The following is a 26,193-nucleotide window of genomic DNA, read 5'->3' as shown; positions in this document are numbered from 1 at the left end:
CTGCCAATATCCAGCAACTTCACACAGCCATTGAAGAGGAGTGGGACAACACTCCACAGGCCAAAATCAAAAGCCTGATCGACGGAGATGTGTTGCGCTGCATGAGGCAAATGGTGGTCACAGCAGATACTGGCTGGTTCTGATCCACACCCCTACCCTTTTTAAAAAGTTATCAGTGACCAACAGATGCATATCTGTATTCCCAGTCATGTGAAATCCATAGATTAGGGCCTAATGAATTTATTTAAATTTCCTTATATGAACTGTAACTCAGTAAAATCTTATAAATTGTTGTATTTCTGTTCAGGGGGACAAAAGCAACTCATGAAATGGATGAGCATTTTTCAAATAGACTGTAAGGCATGAGCATCAGATACACATGTACAACAATAAAAGTCCCTAAGAGTAAATAAATAAGAGTCCCAACGCAATGTTCATTTTAAAGTGAAAATGTATATTTTTATTGGTACCATACATTAATTAATTCATCAATAAGTATCAAGGGCAAAAAAACTAACCAAAATATCAAACAAGGCTTTTTCTACAGGGTTGGTTTAGGGTACCAGTCACCTTTCTCTAGGCTTGCATCCCAAATGGCCCCCTGTTCCCTTATATAGTGCACTACTTTTGACCAGGGCCAATGGGTCCTGGTCTAAAGTAGTGCTCTATGTAGGGAATAGGGTGCCATTTGGGACATATTCTCTCTGTTACAGCCGGAGCTGTACTGAAAACGTACACAATGTACTTGACAGAGCTGGAACAACATTTACAGAACTAAATAACAAGGACCATGTCCCAGATGGCCCCCTGTTCTCATATTGGCCCTGAACAAAAGTACTGCACTACATATGGTGCTTTGGGGGGGGGGGGGGGGGGGGGGGGGGGGGCAGATCATATCACTGCACATGGTTGAACTGGATGTATAAAGTTATGGAATGGTCTTATTTGTGATACTCTAACAGCGCCCCCTTGTGAGAATTGAAGGTATTACCAAACACATGCGCAACAGACTCAATATTACAGATCAAGCCTATACAACACAGGTATTGGAAATACATACAACCCTTACGACTTCAGGTAAACATTAATAACTAGTTGGGGTTGCGTCCCGAATGACACTCTATTCTGTATGTAGTGCACTACCTTCGACCATAACTTGATAGGGATTAGGGTGCCATTTGGGACACATGGGTGGATGAATGATGTCAGGTTGTCTGTTCAGACTTTTTAAACAGCAGTAGATCGTTAGCTTATTTGCTAATAGTAGTGTACATTTAGGATGAGTGTGTAACCGGGGGGGGGGACACAGAACGTATATCTGATATTTCATTAAAAATAAATAGAAAAATTAAATGAAAAAAATTTATCTGCTGAACTTGAAGATGCAAACATGTCTTCTCAATGGTGACTGTACCCCAGGGTTTTGTCTTCTCAATGGTGACTGTACCCCAGGGTTTTGTCTTCTCCATGGTGACTGTACCCCAGGGTTTTGTCTTCTCCATGGTGACTGTACCCCAGGGTTTTGTCTTCTCCATGGTGACTGTACCCCAGGGTTTTGTCTTCTCCATGGTGACTGTACCCCAGGGTTTTGTCTTCTCAATGGTGACTGTACCCCAGGGTTTTGTCTTCTCAATGGTGACTGTACCCCAGGGTTTTATCTTCTCAATGGTGACTGTACCCCAGGGTTTTGTCTTCTCAATGGTGACTGTACCCCAGGGTTTTGTCTTCTCAATGGTGACTGTACCCCAGGGTTTTGTCTTCTCCATGGTGACTGTACCCCAGGGTTTTGTCTTCTCCATGGTGACTGTACCCCAGGGTTTTGTCTTCTCAATGGTGACTGTACCCCAGGGTTTTATAAATGAATGTACACAAGTTAAAAACATTTAAAAGAAAGAAGAAAAGAGATCAGGATGGACACTAAAGAGAAAGAGAGAGAGGTGTCACTGTTATGATCAGGAGGACACTAAAGAGAGAGAGAGAAAGAGAGAGATGGAGAGAGGGGATTGGTTGAGAGATGTAGATGGAGGGGAATGGTTGAGAGATGTAAATGGAGAGACGGGATTGGTTGAGAGATGTAGATGGAGAGAGGGGATTGGTTGAGAGATGTAAATGGAGAGAGGGGATTGGTTGAGAGATGTAGATGGAGAGAGGGGATTGGTTGAGAGATGTAAATGGAGAGAGGGGATTGGTTGAGAGATGTAGATGGAGAGAGGGGATTGGTTAAGAGATGTAAATGGAGAGAGGGGATTGGTTAAGAGATGTAAATGGAGAGAGGGGATTGGTTAAGAGATGTAAATGGAGAGAGGGGATTGGTTAAGAGATGTAAATGGAGAGAGGGGATTGGTTGAGAGATGTAGATGGAGAGAGGGGATTGGTTAAGATATGTAAATGGAGAGACGGGATTGGTTAAGAGATGTAAATGGAGAGAGGGGATTGGTTAAGAGATGTAAATGGAGAGACGGGATTGGTTAAGAGATGTAAATGGAGAGAGGGGATTGGTTGAGAGATGTAGATGGAGAGAGGGGATTGGTTAAGAGATGTAAATGGAGAGAGGGGATTGGTTGAGAGATGTAAATGGAGAGAGGGGATTGGTTGAGAGATGTAAATGGAGAGAGGGGATTGGTTAAGAGATGTAAATGGAGAGAGGGGATTGGTTAAGAGATGTAAATGGAGAGAGGGGATTGGTTGAGAGATGTAAATGGAGAGAGGGGATTGGTTAAGAGATGTAAATGGAGAGAGGGGATTGGTTGAGAGATGTAAATGGAGAGAGGGGATTGGTTAAGAGATGTAAATGGAGAGAGGGGATTGGTTGAGAGATGTAGATGGAGAGAGGGGATTGGTTAAGAGATGTAAATGGAGAGAGGGGATTGGTTAAGAGGTTCATGTGTTTTTTCCTTCTTTTTGTCCATTTCTTTTTCATTTCATTTCTTTCCATCAGATCAGAATGTCTTCAGGAACCTCTAAGTCGGGATACAGTCGTACAGGACGTTGCTACTACCTTAAATATACAAGCACAAATACACGAAAAAACAGGAGAAAATCAATCTCAAAAAACATCCACAATTATTTCTCTTTAAAACATAAAAGATATTAAAACAGACCAAATATATTTTGTCAGGGGGGAGGGTAGAATAGTCCTGTTTTCTGGCTCCTTGGTCTGTTAGCTTCTGAATATCGTCGGTAAAAAAGAAGAAATAAAAAGTAGGTTTGAAATGCAGGAGTAGAAAATAAAATAAAAACATTCTAGGGAAATAGAGACTGGTATAAAACTCTAAAATGTTGTTGTTGTTTAAATGCTTTCTGTTATCTGTTAAAAGGTTGGATCAGTACTCCTTCAATGGTGTGTGTGTGTGTGTGTGTCTGTGTGTGTGAGAAAGCATTTTAAACTGATTGGATCTCAACTCCGGTCCGCTAGCTTTGGCACAGTCCAGGCTTTAGTTCTGACCAAGTAACAGCCACACACACACACACAGTGCAGCAGCAGAGTGGACCAGAGTTAAGACTCCATATCTAGTGACCATGATTCTTCTGAAGGTAGATGTGTGAGTCGTCCTCGTGTCCCCCTCCCCCGCCCTCTCCCTACCCCACCACCCCTTCCTGCACCCCTACCTGGGTGCATCTCAACTGTCCCAAGCGTCTTCCCTCTCCTCAGGTCTCTCCTTAAAAGACCAGCTAGGAGAGCCAGGTCTGGAGGAGGCCCCTATAAGTAATAGCTCTCAGTCATTTCCTGTCACCTACCAAGCTCTCATATCAGAACTGATGTAGGAAGGTAGACAGGGAAAGGTAACCTCTTATCAACCAGTGGGATCCTCCGTCTACTCCACAGGCCAAGATAAAAATCCCTATTAAAAAAGGGGCAATCCGTAGTCCCTACAGCCATTTTTTGGACTTCTGAATGAATGATATGTACCTGTTGTCTCAGGGGCTTAATTCAACTGACGCACCCCGTCACAACCCACAATATCAATGTGGTTTACTCTGTAACCATCTAATGAAAAACGGTATAGCCTCAAAACATGCTTAAAACTATATATATATATATATATGTTTGTTATGTCTTGGATGGTCAGTCCTTGTACCCATAGCGGTCTATGAATTTTAGAGTGGTTACACGTCTCCAGGCCCATCTCTCAGCTTTTTACTAAAACAGGAAGTAGAGGTGACACTAAGTTATGTTTTCCACTGCGGATTGCCCCTTTAAGAGGAAAACATAAGAACAGTCAGGAAGCCACTACAGACAATTGACACACACCCACAAGGAGAGGAAACCCCTTTAAGACTATGGAAGCCCCTCCCCTCCCTCCCCTCCTCTACTGTGAGGCCTGAGACGTAGGGTTGTCACTCTTGCTCTCCTGGCTGGATGGGGCCTTGTTGTTCCAGGGAGAGTTGGCGCCCAGCGCGGGGCTGTTGTTGAAGCTGTCCTCGTCATCGATGCCGTTGGCCGCGTCGAACTGTTGGTTCTCCAGCCGCGTGATCAGGCGCTCGTCCTCGTCCCCGAACTCCCCTCCCATCAGGGTGGGCTCTCCCACCACCATCACGTCCTTTGGGGGAGGAAGAAACCATTATTACAGAGATAGGGGGAGGAGACGACTACTACTACTACTACTACCAAAGCTAGCTCCCCTCCTATCAGGGTGGGCTTTTCCTCCACCATCACATCTTAAAGGGGAGGGAGATAACATCATTACAAAGATAGGGGTGTAGCTTGCTCGCTCTTTGAGGTTTTAGACCACGTAACTACAACACACTGTGACTGCTGATGTAAAAAGGGCTTCCTAAAACACATGTGATTGATTTGACTGCTACTTACTGGTACTTGGCTGGACAGGGGGAAGCTGCTCGCTGGACTCTTCTTCTTGTTGTTGTTGTTGGTGGTTCCTCCTCCGGCACTCATGGTGCTGCCGCCTGACATCTTACGCTTCCTCCTCTTATTAGGGGCCTGTCTGGCTGGTTCAGCTAGAGGAGAGAGGAGGGGGGGTAGAGAGGAGAGGAGGGGGGGTAGAGAGGAGAGGATGGGGGGTAGAGAGGAGAGGATGGGGGGTAGAGAGGAGAGGATGCGGGGGTAGAGAGGAGAGGAGGGGGGGGGGGGTAGAGTTGGGGAGGAGAGAGGAGAGGAGGGGGGGGGTAGAGTTGGGGAGGAGAGAGGAGAGGATGAGGGGGTAGAGTTGGGGAGGAGAGAGGAGAGGATGAGGGGGTAGAGTTGGGGAGGAGAGAGGAGAGGATGAGGGGGTAGAGTTGGTCGAGGAGAGAGGAGAGGATGAGGGGGTAGAGTTGGTCGAGGAGAGAGGAGAGGATGAGGGGGTAGAGTTGGGGGGGAGAGAGGAGAGGATGAGGGGGTAGAGTTGGGGAGGAGAGAGGAGAGGAGGAGGGGGTAGAGTTGGGGAGGAGAGAGGAGAGCGGGAGACAGAGTTAGGATGGAGGTGTAGAGGTGTGTGCAGTCTTGGAACCCGGAACCCAATCTTGATGTGTGTGTGAGAGGTTGTGTGTATGTGCGCGCGTGTGTGTGCTTACTGGGAGCCTGCCTCTCCGGCTCCTCTGGGGGAAAGGGGGGAGAGAGGGAGAGTTTGGTGTTAGGGAGGAGGAGTGTGTGTGTACACGCGTTCACGCATGTGGTGCACGTTCTGTCTGTCTGTGTGTGTATGCGCCTGCACGTTGTGTGTGTGTGTGTGTGTGTGTGTGTGTGTGTGTGTGTGTGTGTGTGTGTGTATGCGCCTGCACGTTGTGTGTGTGTGTGTGTGTGTGTGTGTATGTGCCTGCACGTTGTGTGTGTGTGTGTGTGTGTATGTATGCACCTGCACGTTGTGTGTGTGTGTGTGTGTATGCACCTGCACGTTGTGTGTGTGTGTGTGTGTGTGTGTGTGTGTGTGTGTGTGTGTGTGTGTGTGTGTGTGTGTGTGTGTGTGTGTGTGTGTGTGTGTGTGTGTGTGTGTGCCTGCACGTTGTGTGTGTGTGTGTGTGTGTTACCTGGCGGGGCCACCATGCGTTGCCACTTCTGGAAGAGACAGGTCTTGAGACAGTCCCTGGGGCTGAGGCTGTAGGTCTTGTGTCTGGACATCAGCTCCTGCATGGGCTCCAGAATCACACACAGCTACAGGAGAGACACATGACGGAAGGAGGGAGGGAGACTTGAGATGATAGAGAGACAAGACAACCATTCTTTGTGTAGTGGAAATTACCACCAGGTGTGAATTATTCATGACACGAAAGACAAGACTCTCTCTTCACACGATAACATGTCCTTCACAGTGGACTTCAGTCTAATGTTGTACTCTAGTTTTTAGGCCCGTCCAGAAACTCCCCTGGATATGAAAGGTTTGTTAGGTGGAAGCTGTACGGCAATATCAGGGGACAATATTAAACTACTACCCTACCTATCAGTACTATGTTAAACTACTACCCTACCTATCAGTACTATGTACTACCCTACCTATCAGTACTATGTTAAACTACTACAATACCTATCAGTACTATGTTAACCTACTACAATACCTATCAGTACTATGTACTACCCTACCTATCAGTACTATGTTAAACTACTACCCTACTTATCAGTACTGTTAAACTACTACCCTACCTATCAGTACTATGGTAAACTACTACCATACCTATCAGTACTATGTTAAACTACTACCATACCTATCAGTACTATATTAAACTACTACCCTACCTATCAGTACTATATTATACTACCCTACCTATCAGTACTATGTTAAACAACTACCATACCTATCAGTACTATGTTAAACTACTACCCTACTTATCAGTACTGTTAAACTACTACCCTACCTATCAGTACTATGGTAAACTACTACCATACCTATCAGTACTATGTTAAACTACTACCATACCTATCAGTACTATGTTAAACTACTACCCTACCTATCAGTACTATGTTAAACTACTATTATACCTATCAGTACTATGTTAAACTACTACCCTACCTATCAGTACTATATTAAACTACTACCCTACCTATCAGTACTATGTTAAACTACTACTATACCTATCAGTACTATGTTAAACTACTATTATACCTATCAGTACTATATTAAACTACTACCCTACCTATCAGTACTATGTTAAACTACTACTATACCTACCAGTACTATGTTAAACTACTATTATACCTATCAGTACTATGTACTACCCTACCTATCAGTACTATGTTAAACTACTACCCTACCTATCAGTACTATGTTAAACTACTACCCTACCTATCAGTACTATGTTAAACTACTACCCTACCTATCAGTACTATATTAAACTACTACCCTACCTATCAGTACTATATTAAACTACTACTATACCTACCAGTACTATGTTAAACTACTACCCTACCTATCAGTACTATGTTAAACTACTACCCTACCTATCAGTACTATATTAAACTACTACCCTACCTATCAGTACTATAATAAACTACTACCCTACCTATCAGTACTATGTACTACCCTACCTATCAGTACTGTGTTAAACAACTACCCTACCTATCAGTACTATGTTAAACTACTACCCTACCTATCAGTACTATGTACTACCCTACCTATCAGTACTATATTAAACTACTACCCTACCTATCAGTACTATGTTAAACTACTACCCTACCTATCAGTACTATGTACTACCCTACCTATCAGTACTATATTAAACTACTACCCTACCTATCAGTACTGTGTTAAACAACTACCCTACCTATCAGTACTATATTAAACTACTACCCTACCTATCAGTACAATGTTAAACTACTACCCTACCTATCAGTACTATATTAAACTACTACCCTACCTATCAGTACTATATTATACTACCCTACCTATCAGTACTATGTTAAACTACTACCCTACCTATCAGTACTATGTTAAACTACTACCCTACCTATCAGTACTATGTTAAACTACTACCCTACCTATCAGTACTATGTTAAACTACTACCCTACCTATCAGTACTATATTAAACTACTACTATACCTGTCAGTACTATGTTAAACTACTACTATACCTAGCAGTACTATATTAAACTACTACAATACCTATCAGTACTATGTTAAACTACTACCCTACCTATCAGTACTATATTAAACTACTACCATTCCTATCAGGAACATGATATCTTCTCACCATTACAATAAGAGGGGAGGATAGCATTGGGGGGGATGATATTTTTGGGTCTGCAACTTTCTCCCATATCATTATTCACAATTCATACTTGACTATCGGTAACCATGGTAGCATCCACATTAATGTTTTAGTGTTTAGAAATATATTCCATTCTTATTTGCAATAAAAGTGACTCTAAAATGACACAATACATTATTTAACATGAATTTATATCGGGAACAAAATCATCTGAAACGCAACCAAAACAAACAGAAAATGCAGCCAACCAGTTTGTAGAGTCACAAGCTTGATGTCGTCATTGTGTGACGGTAATATGGGACTACTTTAATACACACAAGTGAATTTATCCTCATACTTTTGGTCCCCTTGAAATGGGGGACTACGTAGGAAAAGTGCTGTAATTTCTAGACGGTTCAGCCGATATGGATGAACAAACCCTCAAATGAAAGCTGCCAGTTTGCACTTTAACCTCACAGTCATTGTATCATTTCATGTTTTCACTCCTGAATTAATTTACACTTTCCTAAACAAAGGGGTTACGACTATATTAAACTACTACCCTACCTATCAGTACTATGTACTACCCTACCTATCAGTACTATGTTAAACTACTACCCTCCTATCAGTACTATGTACTACCCTACCTATCAGTACTATGTTAAACTACTACTATACCTGTCAGTACTATATTAAACTACTACTATACCTATCAGTACTATGTACTACCCTACCTATCAGGACTATGTTAAACTACTACTTCAAACATAAAGCTGCCAGTTTGCACTTTAACCTCACAGTCATTGTATAATTTCATGTTTTCACTCCTGAATGAATTTACACTTTCCTAAACAAAGGGGCTACGACTATATTTTAGTTAACCAATTCTTATTCATCTTTAAAATAGAATTGACAGAGTATTGAGTAGATTGTTGACAAAAAAAAAATTACAATTAAATCTATTATTAAATCTATTTTACCTTGTAACAGAGTAACAGAAGAAATCCAAGGGGTATGAATACTTTTGCAAGGCACTGTATCAAGGTAGGATCTACGTTTGTTGTTGTTGTTGTTTGTGTGTACTCCCTGGGAGGTAGTGATCTATGTTTGTTGTTGTTTGTGTGTACTCCCTGGGAGGTAGTGATCTATGTTTGTTGTTGTTGATGTTTGTGTGTACTCCCTGGGAGGTAGGGATCTATGTTTGTTGTTGTTGATGTTTGTGTGTACTCCCTGGGAGGTAGTGATCTATGTTTGTTGATGTTTGTGTGTACTCCCTGGGAGGTAGTGATCTATGTTTGTTGTTGTTTGTGTGTACTCCCTGGGAGGTAGTGATCTATGTTTGTTGTTGTTGTTTGTGTGTACTCCCTGGGAGGTAGTGATCTATGTTTGTTGATGTTTGTGTGTACTCCCTGGGAGGTAGTGATCTATGTTTGTTGTTGTTTGTGTGTACTCCCTGGGAGGTAGTGATCTATGTTTGTTGTTGTTTGTGTGTACTCCCTGGGAGGTAGTGATCTATGTTTGTTGTTGTTTGTGTGTACTCCCTGGGAGGTAGTGATCTATGTTTGTTGTTGTTGATGTTTGTGTGTACTCCCTGGGAGGTAGTGATCTATGTTTGTTGTTGTTGTTGTTTGTGTGTACTCCCTGGGAGGTAGTGATCTATGTTTGTTGATGTTTGTGTGTACTCCCTGGGAGGTAGTGATCTATGTTTGTTGTTGTTGATGTTTGTGTGTACTCACTGGGAGGTAGTGATCTATGTTTGTTGATGTTTGTGTGTACTCCCTGGGAGGTAGTGATCTATGTTTGTTGTTGTTGATGTTTGTGTGTACTCCCTGGGAGGTAGTGATCTATGTTTGTTGATGTTTGTGTGTACTCCCTGGGAGGTAGTGATCTATGTTTGTTGTTGTTGTTGTTTGTGTGTACTCCCTGGGAGGTAGTGATCTATGTTTGTTGTTGTTTGTGTGTACTCCCTGGGAGGTAGTGATCTATGTTTGTTGTTGTTTGTGTGTACTCCCTGGGAGGTAGTGATCTATGTTTGTTGTTGTTTGTGTGTACTCCCTGGGAGGTAGTGATATATGTTTGTTGTTGTTGATGTTTGTGTGTACTCCCTGGGAGGTAGTGATCTATGTTTGTTGTTGTTGTTGTTTGTGTGTACTCCCTGGGAGGTAGTGATCTATGTTTGTTGTTGTTGTTGTTTGTGTGTACTCCCTGGGAGGTAGTGATCTATGTTTGTTGATGTTTGTGTGTACTCCCTGGGAGGTAGTGATCTATGTTTGTTGTTGTTTGTGTGTACTCCCTGGGAGGTAGTGATCTATGTTTGTTGTTGTTTGTGTGTACTCCCTGGGAGGTAGTGATCTATGTTTGTTGTTGTTTGTGTGTACTCCCTGGGAGGTAGTGATCTATGTTTGTTGTTGTTGATGTTTGTGTGTACTCCCTGGGAGGTAGTGATCTATGTTTGTTGTTGTTGTTGTTTGTGTGTACTCCCTGGGAGGTAGTGATCTATGTTTGTTGATGTTTGTGTGTACTCCCTGGGAGGTAGTGATCTATGTTTGTTGTTGTTGATGTTTGTGTGTACTCACTGGGAGGTAGTGATCTATGTTTGTTGATGTTTGTGTGTACTCCCTGGGAGGTAGTGATCTATGTTTGTTGTTGTTGATGTTTGTGTGTACTCCCTGGGAGGTAGTGATCTATGTTTGTTGATGTTTGTGTGTACTCCCTGGGAGGTAGTGATCTATGTTTGTTGTTGTTTGTGTGTACTCCCTGGGAGGTAGTGATCTATGTTTGTTGTTGTTTGTGTGTACTCCCTGGGAGGTAGTGATCTATGTTTGTTGTTGTTTGTGTGTACTCCCTGGGAGGTAGTGATATATGTTTGTTGTTGTTGATGTTTGTGTGTACTCCCTGGGAGGTAGTGATCTATGTTTGTTGTTGTTGTTGTTTGTGTGTACTCCCTGGGAGGTAGTGATCTATGTTTGTTGTTGTTGTTGTTTGTGTGTACTCCCTGGGAGGTAGTGATCTATGTTTGTTGTTGTTGATGTTTGTGTGTACTCCCTGGGAGGTAGTGATCTATGTTTGTTGTTGTTGATGTTTGTGTGTACTCCCTGGGAGGTAGTGATCTATGTTTGTTGTTGTTGTTGTTTGTGTGTACTCCCTGGGAGGTAGGGATCTATGTTTGTTGTTGTTGATGTTTGTGTGTACTCCCTGGGAGGTAGTGATCTATGTTTGTTGTTGTTGTTGTTTGTGTGTACTCCCTGGGAGGTAGTGATCTATGTTTGTTGTTGTTTGTGTGTACTCCCTGGGAGGTAGTGATCTATGTTTGTTGTTGTTTGTGTGTACTCCCTGGGAGGTAGTGATCTATGTTTGTTGTTGTTTGTGTGTACTCCCTGGGAGGTAGTGATCTATGTTTGTTGTTGTTTGTGTGTACTCCCTGGGAGGTAGTGATCTATGTTTGTTGTTGTTTGTGTGTACTCCCTGGGAGGTAGTGATCTATGTTTGTTGTTGTTGTTTGTGTGTACTCCCTGGGAGGTAGTGATCTATGTTTGTTGTTGTTTGTGTGTACTCCCTGGGAGGTAGTGATCTATGTTTGTTGATGTTTGTGTGTACTCCCTGGGAGGTAGTGATCTATGTTTGTTGTTGTTTGTGTGTACTCCCTGGGAGGTAGTGATCTATGTTTGTTGATGTTTGTGTGTACTCCCTGGGAGGTAGTGATCTATGTTTGTTGTTGTTTGTGTGTACTCCCTGGGAGGTAGTGATCTATGTTTGTTGTTGTTTGTGTGTACTCCCTGGGAGGTAGTGATCTATGTTTGTTGTTGTTTGTGTGTACTCCCTGGGAGGTAGTGATCTATGTTTGTTGTTGTTGATGTTTGTGTGTACTCACTGGGAGGTAGGGATCTATGTTTGTTGTTGTTGATGTTTGTGTGTACTCCCTGGGAGGTAGTGATCTATGTTTGTTGTTGTTGATGTTTGTGTGTACTCACTGGGAGGTAGGGATCTATGTTTGTTGTTGTTGTTGATGTTTGTGTGTACTCACTGGGAGGTAGGGATCTATGGTTGTTGTTGTTGTTGATGTTTGTGTGTACTCACTGGGAGGTAGGGATCTATGTTTGTTGATGTTTGTGTGTACTCCCTGGGAGGTAGTGATCTATGTTTGTTGTTGTTTGTGTGTACTCCCTGGGAGGTAGTGATCTATGTTTGTTGTTGTTTGTGTGTACTCCCTGGGAGGTAGTGATCTATGTTTGTTGTTGTTTGTGTGTACTCCCTGGGAGGTAGTGATATATGTTTGTTGTTGTTGATGTTTGTGTGTACTCCCTGGGAGGTAGTGATCTATGTTTGTTGTTGTTGTTGTTTGTGTGTACTCCCTGGGAGGTAGTGATCTATGTTTGTTGTTGTTGTTGTTTGTGTGTACTCCCTGGGAGGTAGTGATCTATGTTTGTTGTTGTTGATGTTTGTGTGTACTCCCTGGGAGGTAGTGATCTATGTTTGTTGTTGTTGTTGTTTGTGTGTACTCCCTGGGAGGTAGGGATCTATGTTTGTTGTTGTTGATGTTTGTGTGTACTCCCTGGGAGGTAGTGATCTATGTTTGTTGTTGTTGTTGTTTGTGTGTACTCCCTGGGAGGTAGTGATCTATGTTTGTTGTTGTTTGTGTGTACTCCCTGGGAGGTAGTGATCTATGTTTGTTGTTGTTTGTGTGTACTCCCTGGGAGGTAGTGATCTATGTTTGTTGTTGTTTGTGTGTACTCCCTGGGAGGTAGTGATCTATGTTTGTTGTTGTTTGTGTGTACTCCCTGGGAGGTAGTGATCTATGTTTGTTGTTGTTTGTGTGTACTCCCTGGGAGGTAGTGATCTATGTTTGTTGTTGTTGTTTGTGTGTACTCCCTGGGAGGTAGTGATCTATGTTTGTTGTTGTTTGTGTGTACTCCCTGGGAGGTAGTGATCTATGTTTGTTGATGTTTGTGTGTACTCCCTGGGAGGTAGTGATCTATGTTTGTTGTTGTTTGTGTGTACTCCCTGGGAGGTAGTGATCTATGTTTGTTGATGTTTGTGTGTACTCCCTGGGAGGTAGTGATCTATGTTTGTTGTTGTTTGTGTGTACTCCCTGGGAGGTAGTGATCTATGTTTGTTGTTGTTTGTGTGTACTCCCTGGGAGGTAGTGATCTATGTTTGTTGTTGTTTGTGTGTACTCCCTGGGAGGTAGTGATCTATGTTTGTTGTTGTTGATGTTTGTGTGTACTCACTGGGAGGTAGGGATCTATGTTTGTTGTTGTTGATGTTTGTGTGTACTCCCTGGGAGGTAGTGATCTATGTTTGTTGTTGTTGATGTTTGTGTGTACTCACTGGGAGGTAGGGATCTATGTTTGTTGTTGTTGTTGATGTTTGTGTGTACTCACTGGGAGGTAGGGATCTATGGTTGTTGTTGTTGTTGATGTTTGTGTGTACTCACTGGGAGGTAGGGATCTATGTTTGTTGTTGTTGATGATGTTTGTGTGTACTCACTGGGAGGTAGGGATCTATGTTTGTTGTTGTTGATGTTTGTGTGTACTCACTCGGAGGTAGTTGAGGGTGGAGTTAGACAGTCCACATCTGGTGATGTTCTTAGACAGCTGGTCTAACATCTGGGGGTCCTGGGCCTGTAGGGTTAGAGGTCAGGGGTTCGAGAGGTCAGGGGTTCGAGAGGTCAGGGGTTCGAGAGGTCAGGGGTTCGAGAGGTCAGGGGTTCGAGAGGTCGGACACCATGTATTGATCTGTCTACCATCGCTATTAGACAACAGGTGTATGTGTGTGTGTGTGTTTAACTCACGTGCATGGCCAGTATACTGCGCGGTATCATGTGTGTGTGTGTTTATCTCACGTGCATGGCCAGTATACTGCGTGGTATCATGTGTGTGTGTGTGTGTGTGTGTGTGTGTTTAACTCACGTGCATGGCCAGTATACTGCGTGGTATCATGTGTGTGTGTGTTTAACTCACGTGCATGGCCAGTATACTGCGTGGTATCATGTGTGTGTGTGTGTGTGTGTGTGTGTGTGTGTGTGTGTGTGTGTGTGTGTGTGTGTGTGTGTGTGTGTTTAACTCACGTGCATGGCCAGTATACTGCGCGGTATCGTGTGTGTGTGTGTGTGTGTGTGTGTGTGTTTAACTCACGTGCATGGCCAGTATACTGCGTGGTATCATGTGTGTGTGTGTGTGTGTGTGTGTGTGTGTGTGTGTGTGTGTGTGTATGTGTGTGTGTGTGTGTGTGTGTTTAACTCACGTGCATGGCCAGTATACTGCGCGGTATCGTGTGTGTGTGTGTGTGTGTGTGTGTGTGTGTGTGTTTAACTCACGTGCATGGCCAGTATACTGCGCGGTATCAGTTCGCGGTGCTGTCGGATGCTGAAGTGCCACGTCTTGATCCTCATCATGTCGTCAAACATGAATTCCAGGTACAGACGACCCTCCACACACACCTAAGAGGGGTCAGAGGTCAGGCTTGCACTTTCTACAAAAGGAGATCACCAAAGTTATGTTCAGAATATTTGTTGCGCGCAAAGATAGCAATTCGCCAGCAACTATGTGCCGAATCCTAGCATGACTTACATGTGTAGACTTTCACATAGAAGATGCACTGAACTCTTTCAGTTGAGTTACAAATGCAGATTGTGATGTTAGGATTCTCCCTCATGTTTACAATAGTGTCCACAGGAAAGACATGGCCTACGCACACACACACGCGCAGACACAGACACACAGACACACAGACAGGCACAGGCACAGACACAGGCACAGGCACAGACACAGACACAGACACACACACAGACACACACACACACGCACACACACGCACACACACACACGCACACACACGCACACACACACACGCACACACACACACCTGTGTGAACATGGGTTTTCCGTTCTGCGTAACCATGGTACACTGGTCACAGTCCAGCGAGACGAAGTTGTTGTGGAAGGACTCTTTGGGGTGCTTCAACACGTAGTAGAGGTCGGTGGCACCCCCCTCAAATATACTCCGGAAGTACCGCGGGATCAACGTCCGGCCAATCGCTGTGGAGGAGGAGGAGGAGACAGGAAGCAGAAGAACAGTGGAGCGTAAGTACACAACAACAGAGTCTCATAGGGTGGTTTCCCAGACACACATCAACCCTGGTCCTGAACTAATCAGCCAGATCACATCAACCCTGGTCCTGAACCAATCAGCCAGATCACATCAACCCTGGTCCTGAACCAATCAGCCAGATCACATCAACCCTGGTCCTGAACCAATCAGCCAGATCACATCAACCCTGGTCCTGAACCAATCAGCCAGATCACATCAACCCTGGTCCTGAACCAATCAGCCAGATCACATCGACCCTGGTCCTGAACCAATCAGCCAGATCAACAGAGAATCCAGGCGTGGTCTGTGTCCAGGAAACTGGCCGTATTCATTACAAAACAGACTACAATCATGACTTTTTGGCACTAACTCTTTTGCATTGACTATGCACACACACTCACCCCAACAAACACACACTCACCCAAACACACACACACATACTGTACTTCCACTCCAACACACACTATATATTCCCACACACACTGACACCACACTTTCATACTCGCCACCAAAGCTGCTGCTACTGCCTGTTATCTATCCTGTTGCCGAGTCACTTCAGCCCTACCGATATGTACAGTATATAGCTACCTCAATTACCTCATAATGACTCAGTACTGGTACTTCCTGTACATAACCATGTTATTACCTCATATCCCTGCACAATGACTCAGTACTGGTACTCACTGTATATAACCATGTTATTACCTCATATCCCTGCACATCGACTCAGTACTGGTACTCACTGTATATAACCATGTTATTACCTCATATCCCTGCACAATGACTCAGTACTGGTACTTCCTGTATATAACCATGTTATTACCTCATATCCCTGCACATCGACTCAGTACTGGTACTTCCTGTATATAACCATGTTATTACCTCATATCCCTGCACATCGACTCAGTACTGGTACTTCCTGTATATAACCATGTTATTACCTCATATCCCTGCACAATGACTCAGTACTGGTACTTCCTGTATATAACCATGTTATTACCTCATATCCCTGCACAATGACTCAGTACTGGTACTTCCTGTATATAACCATGTTATTACCTCATATCCCTGCACAATGACTCAGTACTGGTACTTCCTGTATATAACCATGTTATTACCTCATATCCCTGCACAATGACTCAGTACTGGTACTCACTGTATATAACCATGTTATTACCTCATATCCCTGCACAATGACTCAGTACTGGTATTCACTGTATATAACCATGTTATTACCTCATATCCCTGCACATCGACTCAGTACTGGTACTTCCTGTATATAACCATGTTATTACCTCATATCCCTGCACAATGACTCAGTACTGGTACTTCCTGTGTATAACCATGTTATTACCTCATATCCCTGCACAATGACTCAGTACTGGTACTCACTGTATATAACCATGTTATTACCTCATATCCCTGCACAATGACTCAGTACTGGTACTTCCTGTGTATAACCATGTTATTACCTCATATCCCTGCACAATGACTCAGTACTGGTACTTCCTGTGTATAACCATGTTATTACCTCATATCCCTGCACAATGACTCAGTACTGGTACTCACTGTATATAACCATGTTATTACCTCATATCCCTGCACATTGACTCAGTACTGGTACTTCCTGTATATAACCATGTTATTACCTCATATCCCTGCACAATGACTCAGTACTGGTACTTCCTGTATATAACCATGTTATTACCTCATATCCCTGCACAATGACTCAGTACTGGTACTTCCTGTATATAACCATGTTATTTTCACTCCTTATTGTTATTCACTATGGATTTCTTCCTCGTGTCACAATTACAATATTGTTTTATTCTCAACTTTTAACTATGCAGTGTTGGAAATCATTTCCCTGTTAGTCATGTGACCTAAAACATTTGATTTTAATCTAATAACAGGACGCAGAGAATACAACAACAACTGTCTGTCTGTCCGTCTGTCTGTCTGTCTGTCTGTTCTTACTGTATCTCTTGGGCCCGTCCTCCAGACAGAAGGTTATGGTCAACATGGCATCGTCCTCAAAGAACTCTGTAGTGAACGCATCCCACCACAGATTATCACACTCCTAGAGAGAGGAGAGAGGAGAGGGGAGAGAGAGAGAGGAGAGAGAGAGAGAGAGAGGAGAGAGAGAAAGAGAGATATGGAGAAAGGAGAGAGAGGAGAGAGAGAAAGAGAGGAGAGAGAGAGAGAGAGAGGAGAGAGAGAGAGGAGAGAGAGAGAGGAGAGAGAGAGAGATAGATAGAGAAAGGAGAGAGAGAAACAGAGAGAGATGGAGAAAGGAGAGAGAGAGGGGAATAGTTAGCAACATGTTAAGTCAGCCTAGTAGGTACTAAAACAAAGAACTCTGTAGTGAATGCATCCCACCAGATTATCACACTGATGGAGAGAGAGGAGAGGAGAGGAGAGGAGAGGAGAGGAGAGGAGAGGAGAGGAGAGGAGAGGAGAGGAGAGGAGAGGAGAGGAGAGGAGAGGAGAGGAGAGGAGAGGAGAGAGAGAGAGAGAGAGAGAGAGAGAGAGAGAGAGAGAGAGGAGAGAGAGGGGGAGAGAGAGGGGGAGACAGAGGGAGTTAGCATAGTATTCAGTATGGTAGTCTTAGTAAAACAACGTGAGAACGAGGGGGAAGAAGAATGATAGACAGACGGGCAGACAGACAGACGGGCAGAGAGATGAAGTTAAGCGTTCAGCTCCACTCTACCTCTGTCCAGTTCTGTAGCCGTTTGTTGAGCTCAAATATCCTGTAGTCTGTCTGGTTCCCGTATGGTGTGTGTCTCCTGAGACAGACAGGAGAGGTTAGATGGACTTGGGCCGAAGTAAAGGCACCTCTTATAGAATACTGGCTTTAACGGCACCTAAATATACAGTTGAAGTCTGAAGTTTACATACACCTTAGCCAAATACATTTAAACTCAGTTTTTCACAATTCCTGACATTTAATCCTAGTAAGAATTATCTGTTTTAGGTCAGTTAGGATCACCACTTTATTTTAAGAATGTGAAATGTCAGAATAACAGTAGAGAGAATGATTTATTTCAGCTTTTATTTCTTTCATCACATTCCCAGTGGGTCAGACGTTTACATACACTCAATTAGTATTTGGTAGCATTGCCTTTAAATTGTTTAACTTGGGTCAAACGTTTCAGGTAGCTTTCCACAAGCTTCCCATAATAAGTTGGGTGAATTTTGGCCCATTCCTCCTGACAGAGCTGGTGTAACTGAGTCAGGTTTGTAGGCCTCCTTGCTCGCACACGCTTTTTCAGTTCTGCCCACAAATGTTCTATAGGATTGAGGTCGGGGCTTTGTGATGGCCACTCCAATACCTTGACTTTGTTGTCCTTAAGCCATTTTGCCACAACTTTGGAAGTATGCTTGGGATCATTGTCCATTTGGAAGACCCATTTGTGACCAAGATTTAACTTCCTGACTGATGTCTTGAGATGTTGCTTCAATATATCCACATAATTTTCCTCCCTCATGATGCCATCTATTTTGTGACATGCACCAGTCCCTCCTGCAGCAAAGCACCCCCACAACATAATGCTGCCACCCCCATGCTTCACAGTTCTGATGGTGTTCTTCGGCTTGCAAGCCTCCTCCTTTCTCCTCAAAACATAACGATGGTCATTATGGCCAAACAGTTCTATTTTTGTTTCATTCAGACCAGAGGTCTTTGTCCCCATGTGCAGTTGCAAACCGTAGTCTGGCTTTTCCATGACAGTTTTGGGGCAGTGGCTTCTTCCTTGCTGAGCGGCCTTTCAGGTTATGTCGATATAGGACTCGTTTTACTGTGGATATTTCCTCCAGCATCTTCACAAGGTCATTTGCTGTTATTCTGGGATTGATTTGCACTTTTCGCACCAAAGTACGTACATCTCTAGGAGACAGAATGCGTCTCGTTCCTGAGCGGAATGACGGCTGCGTGGTCCCATGGTGTTTATACTTGCGTACTATTGTTTGTACAGATAAGCGTGGTACCTTCAGGCGTTTGGAAATTGCTCCCAAGGATGAACCAGACTTGTGGAGGTCTGCAATTTTTTTATGAGGTCTTGGCTGATTTATTTTGATTTTCCCCTGATGTCAAGCAAAGAGGAACTGAGTTTGAAGATAGGCCTTGAAATACATCCACAGGTAATAGACTCAATAGCCAATAGACTCAAATGATGTCAATTAGCCTATCAGAAGCTTCTAAAGCCATGACATAATTTTCTGGAATTTTCCAAGCTGTTTAAAGGCACAGTCAACTTAATTTATGTAAACTTCTGACCCACTGGAATTGTGATACAGGGAATTAATTATAATTGAAAATAATCTGTCTGTCAACAATCGTTGGAAAAATGACTTGTGTCATGCACGAAGTAGATGTCCTAACCGACTTGCCAAAACTATAGTTTGTTAATTAACAAGAGATTTGTGGAGTGGTTGAAAAAACTGTTTTAATGACTCCAACCTGAGTGTATGTAAACCAGTTTTAATGACTCCAACCTGAGTGTATGTAAACCAGTTTTAATGACTCCAACCAGAGTGTATGTAAACCAGTTTTAATGACTCCAACCTGAGTGTATGTAAACCAGTTTTAATGACTCCAACCTGAGTGTATGTAAACCAGTTTTAATGACTCCAACCTGAGTGTATGTAAACCAGTTTTAATGACTCCAACCTGAGTGTATGTAAACCAGTTTTAATGACTCCAACCTGAGTGTATGTAAACTTCCCACTTCAACAGTAAACACTACTGGAACTTAAACTGAGTACAGGCACATATTTCAGTCCACTAAAAACGCAGACGGTAGCAGAAATTGATGTAGGTCTGTGATATCTAGACCAGAAACATCCAGACTAGAAACGGTCAGTAAGTCTTACCCTATTCCAGGCTCCAGGTATGAGGGGGGGTACATGGGGGTTGGGCTGCAGAGAGAGAAAACACACTGTCAAGGAAACATCTAGTTTAATACTTGTCTTTCTCCACACAAAAATGTGAATTGTAACTGTTGCCTGTTATCTGTAAGAACCAGATGAGACAGTTAGCCTGGACATGTACCCCCCCCCCCCCAACACGCACACACACACACACGCACACGCACACACACACACATCATCCTGAGATCTGGACGAGCTAGCAGGACTTCCTGTAACAATCCATCTCAGGGGAGGAGCTAACCGCTCACCCCGACTCAGAAAGACACACACATACATACACAGCAGTCAAATCAATCACCCCGACTCAAAAAGACACACACATACACAGCAGTCAAATCAATCACCCCGACTCAAAAAGACACACACACTCCAAAAAGCACCACAGAATACAACAACGTTTCAGGTGTGTGTGCATCCTGCTCACCCCAGGTCTCTGTCCAGCATGGTGCCGGGGTGGAACGGGGGAAAGGAGCTGCCGTTGGGGGGCTCCTTTGGAGAGTACAGCTTGAATGACTTGGAGGAACAGCCTAAAAGACAGAGAGCATTACAACTGTAACGACTGAATACGGAGACGACAGAGAGCATTACAACTGTAACGACTGAATACTGAAAGACAGAGAGCATTACAACTGTAACGACTAATTACGGAGACGACAGAGAGCATTACAACTGTAACGACTGAATACTGAAAGACAGAGAGCATTACAACTGTAACGACTGAATACGGAGACGACAGAGAGCATTACAACTGTAACGACTGAATACAGAAAGACAGAGAGCATTACAACTGTAACGACTGAATACAGAAAGACAGAGAGCATTACAACTGTAACGACTGAATACTGAAAGACAGAGAGCATTACAACTGTAACGACTGAATACTGAAAGACAGAGAGCATTACAACTGTAACGACTGAATACGGAGACGACAGAGAGCATTACAACTGTAACGACTGAATACAGAGACGACAGAGAGCATTACAACTGTAACGACTGAATACGGAGACGACAGAGAGCATTACAACTGTAACGACTGAATACAGAAAGACAGAGAGCATTACAACTGTAACGACTGAATACTGAAAGACAGAGAGCATTACAACTGTAACGACTGAATACTGAAAGACAGAGAGCATTACAACTGTAACGACTGAATACGGAGACGACAGAGAGCATTACAACTGTAACGACTGAATACGGAGACGACAGAGAGCATTACAACTGTAACGACTGAATACGGAGACGACAGAGAGCATTACAACTGTAACGACTGAATACAGAAAGACAGAGAGCATTACAACTGTAACGACTGAATACAGAAAGACAGAGAGCATTACAACTGTATCGACTGAATACGGAGACGACAGAGAGCATTACAACTGTAACGACTGAATACAGAAAGACAGAGAGCATTACAACTGTAACGACTGAATACTGAAAGACAGAGAGCATTACAACTGTAACGACTGAATACGGAGACGACAGAGAGCATTACAACTGTAACGACTGAATACGGAGACGACAGAGAGCATTACAACTGTAACGACTGAATACGGAGACGACAGAGAGCATTACAACTGTAACGACTGAATACAGAAAGACAGAGAGCATTACAACTGTAACGACTGAATACAGAAAGACAGAGAGCATTACAACTGTAACGACTGAATACAGAAAGACAGAGAGCATTACAACTGTAACGACTGAATACAGAAAGACAGAGAGCATTACAACTGTAACGACTGAATACAGAAAGACAGAGAGCATTACAACTGTAACGACTGAATACGGAAAGACAGAGAGCATTATAACTGTAACGACTGAATACGGAGACGACAGAGAGCATTACAACTGTAACGACTGAATACTGAAAGACAGAGAGCATTACAACTGTAACGACTGAATACGGAGACGACAGAGAGCATTACAACTGTAACGACTGAATACTGAAAGACAGAGAGCATTACAACTGTAACGACTGAATACAGAAAGACAGAGAGCATTACAACTGTAACGACTGAATACTGAAAGACAGAGAGCATTACAACTGTAACGACTGAATACGGAGACGACAGAGAGCATTACAACTGTAACGACTGAATACGGAGACGACAGAGAGCATTACAACTGTAACGACTGAATACGGAGACGACAGAGAGCATTACAACTGTAACGACTGAATACGGAGACGACAGAGAGCATTACAACTGTAACGACTGAATACGGAGACGACAGAGAGCATTACAACTGTAACGACTGAATACAGAAAGACAGAGAGCATTACAACTGTAACGACTGAATACAGAAAGACAGAGAGCATTACAACTGTATCGACTGAATACGGAGACGACAGAGAGCATTACAACTGTAACGACTGAATACAGAAAGACAGAGAGCATTACAACTGTAACGACTGAATACTGAAAGACAGAGAGCATTACAACTGTAACGACTGAATACGGAGACGACAGAGAGCATTACAACTGTAACGACTGAATACGGAGACGACAGAGAGCATTACAACTGTAACGACTGAATACGGAGACGACAGAGAGCATTACAACTGTAACGACTGAATACAGAAAGACAGAGAGCATTACAACTGTAACGACTGAATACAGAAAGACAGAGAGCATTACAACTGTAACGACTGAATACAGAAAGACAGAGAGCATTACAACTGTAACGACTGAATACAGAAAGACAGAGAGCATTACAACTGTAACGACTGAATACGGAAAGACAGAGAGCATTACAACTGTAACGACTGAATACAGAAAGACAGAGAGCATTACAACTGTAACGACTGAATACAGAAAGACAGAGAGCATTACAACTGTATCGACTGAATACGGAGACGACAGAGAGCATTACAACTGTAACGACTGAATACAGAAAGACAGAGAGCATTACAACTGTAACGACTGAATACTGAAAGACAGAGAGCATTACAACTGTAACGACTGAATACGGAGACGACAGAGAGCATTACAACTGTAACGACTGAATACGGAGACGACAGAGAGCATTACAACTGTAACGACTGAATACGGAGACGACAGAGAGCATTACAACTGTAACGACTGAATACAGAAAGACAGAGAGCATTACAACTGTAACGACTGAATACAGAAAGACAGAGAGCATTACAACTGTAACGACTGAATACAGAAAGACAGAGAGCATTACAACTGTAACGACTGAATACAGAAAGACAGAGAGCATTACAACTGTAACGACTGAATACGGAAAGACAGACAGCATTACAACTGTAACGACTGAATACAGAAAGACAGAGAGCATTACAACTGTAACGACTGAATACAGAAAGACAGAGAGCATTACAACTGTAACGACTGAATACAGAAAGACAGAGAGCATTACAACTGTAACGACTGAATACGGAGACGACAGAGAGCATTACAACTGTAACGACTGAATACAGAAAGACAGAGAGCATTACAACTGTAACGACTGAATACGGAGACGACAGAGAGCATTACAACTGTAACGACTGAATACTGAAAGACAGAGAGCATTACAACTGTAACGACTGAATACTGAAAGACAGAGAGCATTACAACTGTAACGACTGAATACAGAAAGACAGAGAGCATTACAACTGTAACGACTGAATACAGAAAGACAGAGAGCATTACAACTGTAACGACTGAATACGGAAAGACAGAGAGCATTACAACTGTAACGACTGAATACAGAAAGACAGAGAGCATTACAACTGTAACGACTGAATACGGAAAGACAGAGAGCATTACAACTGTAACGACTGAATACAGAAAGACAGAGAGCATTACAACTGTAACGACTGAATACGGAGACGACAGAGAGCATTACAACTGTAACGACTGAATACGGAGACGACAGAGAGCATTACAACTGTAACGACTGAATACAGAAAGACAGAGAGCATTACAACTGTAACGACTGAATACGGAGACAACAGAGAGCATTACAACTGTAACGACTGAATACGGAGACGACAGAGAGCATTACAACTGTAACGACTGAATACGGAGACGACAGAGAGCATTACAACTGTAACGACTGAATACAGAAAGACAGAGAGCATTACAACTGTAACGACTGAATACTGAAAGACAGAGAGCATTACAACTGTAACGACTGAATACGGAGACGACAGAGAGCATTACAACTGTAACGACTGAATACAGAAAGACAGAGAGCATTACAACTGTAACGACTGAATACAGAAAGACAGAGAGCATTACAACTGTAACGACTGAATACAGAGACGACGTACAGAACACATGATTAGTTATTATAGATCAAGTTGAAATGTGTCACTTCTTGGGCGACCAGACTACATCTGTTTACGACTTTACTTTCGGTGTTGTACACCGGCTTCAAATGGGAATTTCACAGCTATTTACATGGTACAATGAGTCTCCACACGACACCTGCTTGATTTGTCACATGAACTGAAATTAAGCGAACTATTAGAATTCTATCAACCAGGAAATAGCAGAGCGACATCTGCATAGTGCATCTGTAAGTGATCAGTGTGTGTCACATGAACTGAAATTAAGCGAACTATTAGAATTCTATCAACCAGGAAATAGCAGAGCGACATCTGCATAGTGCATCTGTAAGTGATCAGTGTGTGTGTAGGGACACTAGTAGGGACGACCAGTTCTGCCCTAGTTTCACTTGGCTGCACCCATTCACAGGTAAGCAGCAACACACACACACACACACACCACAGTTTTCCTAACATAAAAGGTACAGGACAACAATTTCCCGGGCCCAAACCAATAACTCTCATACACACTAGGCCTCTACCCTGTATCCCCTCTCCCATCACAGCCACCCCTCCTTCTACACCCCTAAACTGACCCCTTACACATTCTAACCCTCTCTCTATCATAACAACCATCTAGCCAGTCCTACCCCTCCTCTCTATCATAACAACCATCTAGCCAGTCCTACCCCTCCTCCTCTCCATCACAACAACCATCTAGCCAGTCCTACCCCTCCTCTCTCTATCAAAACAACCATCTAGCCAGTCCTACCTCGCCACCTCTCCATCATAACAACCATCTAGCCAGTCCAACCCTCCTCCTCTCTCTATCATAACAACCATCTGGCCAGTCCTACCCCTCCTCTCTCTATCATAACAACCATCTAGCCAGTCCTACTCCTCCTCTATCATAACAACCATCTAGCCAGTCCTACCCCTCCTCCTCTCTCTATCATAACAACCATCTAGCCAGTCCTACCCCTCCTCCTCTTCATCACAACAACCATCTAGCCAGTCCTACCCCTCCTCTCTTTATCAAAACAACCATCTAGCCAGTCCTACCCCTCCTCCTCTCTCTATCATAACAACCATCTAGCCAGTCCTACTCCTCCTCTATCATAACAACCATCTAGCCAGTCCTACCCCTCCTACTCTCTCTATCATAACAACCATCTAGCCAGTCCTACCCCTCCTCTCTTTATCAAAACAACCATCTAGCCAGTCCTACCCCTCCTTTCTTTATCAAAACAACCATCTAGCCAGTCCTACCCCTCCTCTCTATCATAACAACCATCTAGCCAGTCCTACCCCTCCTCCTCTCTCTATCATAACCATCTAGCCAGTCCTACCCCTCCACCTCCTCTATCATAACAACCATCTAGCCAGTCCTACCCCTCCACCTCCTCTATCATAACAACCATCTAGCCAGTCCTACCCCTCCTATCTATCATAACAACCACCTAGCCAGTCCTACCCCTCCTCCTCTCTCTATCATAACAACCATCTAGCCAGTCCTACCCCTCCTCCTCTCTCTATCATAACAACCATCTAGCCAGTCCTACCCCTCCTACTCTCTCTATCATAACAACCATCTAGCCACGCTGCCTGACCCTGGACCAGAGGTCACACACACAGCCACACTGCCTGACCCTGGACCAGAGGTCACACACACAGCCTGACCCTGGACCAGAGGTCACACACACAGCCTGACCCTGGACCAGAGGTCACACACACAGCCTGACCCTGGACCAGAGGTCACACACACAGCCACGCTGCCTGAC

At 43.5% G+C, this 26,193-nt stretch overlaps 1 protein-coding gene across 4 annotated transcripts in view; it reads right to left on the bottom strand.

The window, feature by feature from the left end:
* Positions 1–437: 437 nt before the first annotated feature.
* ldb1b (LIM-domain binding 1b) overlaps positions 438–26,193 on the bottom strand; it is a 59,392-nt gene continuing 33,636 nt past the window's right edge. For all 4 annotated transcript variants that reach the window (XM_090195412.1, XM_090195414.1, XM_090195411.1 and 1 more), the window contains exons 2-11: positions 20,558–20,660; positions 20,077–20,121; positions 17,915–17,990; positions 17,182–17,284; positions 14,980–15,152; positions 14,432–14,554; positions 13,653–13,736; positions 5,965–6,088; positions 4,811–4,956; positions 438–4,541 (exon numbers count right to left, since the gene is read on the bottom strand). In XM_090195412.1, the coding sequence (XP_090051538.1) occupies positions 4,311–4,541; positions 4,811–4,956; positions 5,965–6,088; positions 13,653–13,736; positions 14,432–14,554; positions 14,980–15,152; positions 17,182–17,284; positions 17,915–17,990; positions 20,077–20,121; positions 20,558–20,660 (1,208 nt within the window). In that variant the 3' untranslated portion in view covers positions 438–4,310. The remainder of the gene's footprint in view (positions 4,542–4,810; positions 4,957–5,964; positions 6,089–13,652; positions 13,737–14,431; positions 14,555–14,979; positions 15,153–17,181; positions 17,285–17,914; positions 17,991–20,076; positions 20,122–20,557; positions 20,661–26,193) is intronic.

The sequence above is a fragment of the Oncorhynchus mykiss genome, chromosome 13 (assembly GCF_057628025.1).
Source record: "Oncorhynchus mykiss isolate SJ-2025 chromosome 13, ASM5762802v1, whole genome shotgun sequence".
Taxonomy (NCBI): domain Eukaryota; kingdom Metazoa; phylum Chordata; class Actinopteri; order Salmoniformes; family Salmonidae; genus Oncorhynchus; species Oncorhynchus mykiss.
Note: the sequence above shows the minus strand (reverse complement) of the source record. Positions and strands in the feature narration are given on the sequence as shown.